Source organism: Malania oleifera, chromosome 5, assembly GCF_029873635.1.
Source record: "Malania oleifera isolate guangnan ecotype guangnan chromosome 5, ASM2987363v1, whole genome shotgun sequence".
Lineage (NCBI taxonomy): Eukaryota > Viridiplantae > Streptophyta > Magnoliopsida > Santalales > Ximeniaceae > Malania > Malania oleifera.
The window spans coordinates 23,115,194-23,120,807 of NC_080421.1; the positions used below are offsets into that span (position 1 = coordinate 23,115,194).

General features: G+C 38.1%; 1 protein-coding gene across 1 annotated transcript; it reads left to right on the forward strand.

Moving 5' to 3' along the window:
• Positions 1-2,218: 2,218 nt before the first annotated feature.
• LOC131156400 (classical arabinogalactan protein 9) lies at positions 2,219-3,856 on the forward strand. The gene is made up of 2 exons (XM_058110051.1): positions 2,219-2,995; positions 3,482-3,856. The coding sequence occupies exons 1-2, from the start codon at positions 2,357-2,359 to the stop codon at positions 3,563-3,565; spliced, it is 723 nt and encodes a 240-aa protein (XP_057966034.1). The 5' UTR covers positions 2,219-2,356; the 3' UTR covers positions 3,566-3,856.
• Positions 3,857-5,614: the final 1,758 nt, after the last annotated feature.

Here is a 5,614-nt window from a genome sequence, read left to right on the forward strand (position 1 = left end):
TTTATATATATATTACTCCTAACAAAAATGTTTGAATCTATCATTGATAAGAGTTAATTACCTGTTGTTTAAAATATTAAGTAGTGCATATATATTCTATTTAACATTTTAATTATTAAAATCCAGATTGTGAAGACTTCAACTGGTAGCATCAAGATAGAATATATAGAACCCCAGGGTGTGGTTCAGGTGATAGTACGGGTTGCAGGAGTGTCTTTCACGAGATCAGGTGTTCAAACCCTCCTGGACTCGTTTCCGCCCCTGGACTCCTGAATTACCCTCCATTTGGAGTTGTGGGGTCAACTTCAAGGGGTGCATGATTAGTCACGAGAACCGTAAAATGGACGCGATGTAATCCAAAAAAAAAAGATAGAATAGAATATGAGAGAGAGAGAGAGAGAGAGAGAGAGAGAGAGAGAGAGAGAGAGAGAGAAAGCAATCAAGTTGTTTGGGAGGACCAATCCTCAAATTAATTAGGTTCTATCATCCAATATAAATATTTTATATAATGAATCTTACAAGATAGAATTTTGATATAATTTGAAAGCACTTACTATCTAAAATATTTCCATTATGTAGAAAGATACGATGAAAGAATGGTGCTGACCTAATTTTTTATTTTTGAGAGAGAGAGGGAGATATGATGCAAGTTATAATCATGGATTATCAAAGCATGCATGAACCTGGATTTGTTTTAAAGCAATGCCCTCCAAGCGATGGAGAGAGAGAGAGAGAGAGAGAGAGAGAGAGAGAGAGAGAGAGAGATTGAAAAAAATGTGACAGTTCATAGTGGACTCCAATGGAGGGTAGGCATGTGAACCCAGTCCAATCATCTGCCTTAATTTCTTGGACCTACTAAAAATAGGCTTGTGCCTACTTTGATTAATTGTGACCCACCTATATCCCAAGTTATATAGTGTGTGTATATATTTATATATTCCTAATTTCACAATGCTCTCAATACTTTGGTTTTTAATTTTGTTAAAATTTGCACAAGTAGAAAATATAATTTATTATTTTGTATATAAATTTTTTAAAAAATTAAAATAATATGTGATGTTTATTTGAAAATTTAAAATGAAATATAAAAAGTATTTTATTCAACTAAATAAATCATTTTATTTTTTTACCTTTTTAATATAGATTTTGAAAATTTAAAATATAAATTAAAATTTGCATTGTTGTTTAAAAAATTAAAAAAATATTAAATAAAATTAATCTCCATTGTTGAACTATTTACACATGTTTACAAAATGGTATCTGCTAGAAGATATTATTCATAATTTTATCTTGTAAGATTTGCATTAATATATTTGTTAATATGAATTTGATTCACCTTATTTCTAGTGTGACATAGAGATTACCACACAATGAAGGGATCAAATCGATTCGCTTCTTGAATTAGATCAAATTTTATTTTATTTTTTTTGAAATATATATATATATATATATATATATATATATATATATATAGACACACACACACACACACATCTTATCTCATTATATTATTTTTATTATTATAGCATGTATGTTTTATATTTTTTTCCATAATAAAGATGTCTTATTTTATTTACCACAATTTTTTTAAAAAAATTAGTCTATTCCTTTTAATGCTTTAATTATTTTAATTTTATTTTCTTTCTTCATATATTACAATTATCTTTTTTTATCATTTTCTTTCTTTTTATTTTATTTTATTTTATTTTTCTAATAAATTTCCTCCACATCCCACGTGCATTCTCCCCACCCCAAAAAATTTTAAATGAAATTAGGAAATATATATATATATATAGAAGGCAACCAATGTTGGCCCATCTTCTCCAAACTCCGGGCAGATCCGAGGACAGCTGGCGTGGACCCACAACACACACATTGCCGTTACTCTATCAGTGCGTTTAAGTGGGGCCTCCCCATGATCATTCCAAATCATAGTATGTAACAACCGGTAGCACTTGGAATTACCCAATGGCCGATCGACGCGTGTATGGGGCCTATCCCTAATCTCGTAAAATACACTGGACGTCATGAGAGGAGTTACTATGCAGCGGGGTGTAAGATTGCTCGGACTAGGATGATTAGGTGGCGGTAGATCTGTAGTTTTCAGCAGGAGGATCGTGGGATCCGGATCAGGAAAAACGATCGGACGGCTCCAGAGGTGATAATTAATTTCGGACCGTTTGATCAAACACCCGAAGGAAGTTCGCCTATTTATTGTGTTGCCATGCCCCGTCTCTCAACCAGTGACTTCTCTCTGTTTTATCCAACAGACGGACTGCGCTTGTAGTGCGCAGGGTAAGGACAAAGAGCGTGCGTACGATAAGACCCACAGAGAGAGATCGAGAGAGAGAGAGAGATGATGATGATGGATCGTAGATCGATATTTGTTCTCGGTTTCATCTGCATTGCAGCGGCCGGCGTTGGAGGTCAGGCTCCGGGGACTTCTCCGACCGCTTCTCCGGCACCCCCGACCCCGACTACTCCGACACCACCAACCACTGCTCCACCAACCGCCACTCCTGCCCCGCCCACCCCGGTCACATCTCCGCCGGCTTCTTCGCCCCCTCCAGTCTCCTCGCCGCCACCGGCGACACCTCCGCCTGCCACGCCGCCCCCAGCGACTCCTCCACATGCTACACCACCGCCCGCTTCTCCTCCGCCGGCCTCACCACCCCCGGCAACACCACCCCCTGCCACGCCTCCCCCAGCGTCCCCTCCGCCAGCGTCCCCTCCACTAGCCTCGCCGCCGCCAGCCACCCCGCCACCAGCGACTCCTCCTCCGGCCTCTCCTCCGCCGGCAACTCCGCCACCAGCAGTCCCTCCTCCGTCGCCGCTCGCCTCTCCACCCGCTCTAGTCCCGGCCCCGGCTCCCGCTACGAAGCCTACTAGTCCGGCGCCAGGTCCAGCAGTGCTGAGCCCGCCGGCGCCACCGACGGGAGCTCCGGCTCCAAGCCTTGGGGCTACTTCGCCGGGACCAGCCATTAACACCGATAAGGTACGTACGGACGGGCGTGTCCGTCTTAACTCATTCGTGAACAGCTATCCTCTATCGTGCGCCATGCGCTCCGTCTGTGCACTATAGTACAGATGGGAGCATCGTAGGTAGGCAGCTTGCATTGCATGTGCACTGCTACATCCCTAGATTCCTACTGTTTCCAGCTTAACAAATGACGTGGTTCTTGCGTGACTCAGCGTATAGTGAGTCAGCTTAACCACTGACCCTGCTCAGCGACTCAGTGTACTGACACTGTGAACCTAGCTCAGTAACTCGGTTCCGATGTAGGATTGGGCCGGATGGCCCTGGTTTCTAATGGACTTCCAAAATACCTGGCCCAGGCTGAGGCTGTTTATTTATCATTAATTGGGTCACCACTCTTTGGTTTAGTATTTACTTTTTAATATTCAGTTAAAAATAAAGAGTATTTGATCATATTATGTACCAACTTAAACAGAGACATCTAACATGAAATGTGGATTGCAGAGTGGGGCAGAGAAGATCTGGTCAGTGCAGAGGATGGCTGGGAGCTTGGTCTGTGGATGGGCTCTCTTTTGCTTGCTGTCTTAAGATTTAAAAGCTTCATATATATATCTTTCTCTCTCTTCCCCTTCATTTGTTTGATCTTTTTTTCCCTGCGTTAATTTTACTTTTGCTTTGGATATTATTGGATGTTATATTGTGCCAGCCTCCACTCCACACACACCACGAGGATTGAGGGTGGGGGGGCACTCCAGTATATGTACTTTGAGCTATACATTCAGTTCAATTCTTTGGGAGGTTTTTGAGGGGAGCTCTATTGTATTGAGGGGAGTATTTCGAATGACATTATTAGACAATTGCTACCTCTTTCTCTCATCATTCCACATCTATTTCTCTATGTTTGATTGCTGAGGTAAATAAAACTAATGTTCCAATTTTTAAATTTTAATTTTGTATTGTTCACGCCAAAGTAAGAAGAGAAATATGTACCAAAGTTACACTTGGAAGGCGCGACTCTCACTGGACCTAACTGAACTATTCATGAACTCCCAAATTTGCCAATTGTAATGATGAATCAAACAGGCATTGCCACAAATCCAAAGTTGGTTATTTTTTAGAGCGAGTTTTAGATATTAAATTTGAATTTGTATGAACTTGTAGGACAGTTAATGTGAGTTCATATTACATTTTGTCCGCATCCATTCTAACTTAATTAACATTTGAATTTCAATCCAAGCATTAGATGATGGACGTATTCATGCGCCTAGGTAGAAACAATTGGTGCAATGTGAATGCTAGGACAAGGCGAGTTTAATGAGTGAAAATTAAAGGATTTTGGATTCTAGAGAGGGCTGAAAGCTCATGTCATCTTTTTGCACCTGCTGAGATATGGTAATTGTCTTTTGACTATGACACTTGTTTAGGCACACGACAGATAAGGAAACCATTTTTCTTAATGTTGACATACGAACTACAATGACAATATTCACCTAAGTGATGCACTTGACGAGCGTCTTTTATAATTATACATATGATAGTTGTCCATGTGAGACGAACCATCCCAAGGAATTACAAAGAAAATGGCCCAATCATTTGAGGTTGTATGACTCTTTCATTGTTTCTATCGTTACACCTCTAATGGGGGCTGAGATAATGAGTTCATTCACAATCAATTCACCGCCATCCCATCTCAATTTCATTATCATTTCAAAAGGCACTTGGAAAATATGAGGGAAAGAAAAGGAAAACATAAAAGAATCCAAATTCTCATGTTTGGTTATTAAAGGAATTTTTTTTTTTTTAAAAGTAAAAAATAAATCAAATCAATGGATAAGAATTTGGTATTATATACGACTTAGGTTTAATTTTCCTTAAATTTGAATCATATTTGAACAAACTTTCATTTTTAATAGTATTTGATATATAGAGAAAAATACAATAGAAAATGAGTTTCCTTCTTCATTTCCTTTTTCCACCACTTGATCCAAATGCTAGGAGTGTGGAATTTGGATCTTGGTTTTGAATTTGTTCGATATAAAATATTAAACTTCTTCCACATTCACATAAATTCAAATTTAAAACTGGAAGTCCATACCCCCAAACACTATAGACATAAATATACTTTTTAAATTTTAAATATGTTTTATCAAATATTTGATATATTAAATGTGTAAAATTACAAAAACTAATCCCATTCTGTTCTTTGTATCAAATAAATGGAGTAGATGTCTCTTCATAGCAGTGCCAATGAAAATAGCTCCCTTTTGCTTTTGCTTGCAACACATGGGGTGGTTTCTCCCTTGCTGAGTTGCTGTGTAGCCTACCCTAAACATTATGATATCCACATTTCTACATGGCCAAATCACATATTTAAATGAGTGGTTATCCACCAATTCAACTTGGAATCCCATTGCTTTATTTATTTGTTCATTTATAATTCAAAGATTGTCTATCTTAATTTTATCTAAATTTATATAAATTCTATATAAAAGTAAAAATTAATATTATTTTTTGAGCATCAAATTTGTATTTGTATGAATTTTGACAAAACTTAACTAATACAAATTTACATTCTCTTTTATTTAAAGCTACATAAATTCAAACTCGAGGCCCAAATTCCAAGTTCCCATATATGAG

Coding starts and splice junctions, on each gene's coding strand:
- LOC131156400 (XM_058110051.1), top strand. CDS start 2,357: ATGATGATGATGGATCGTAGATCGATATTTGTTCTCGGTTTCATCTGC. Junction 2,996..3,481: donor CAGCCATTAACACCGATAAG/GTACGTACGGAC, acceptor TGTGGATTGCAG/AGTGGGGCAGAGAAGATCTG.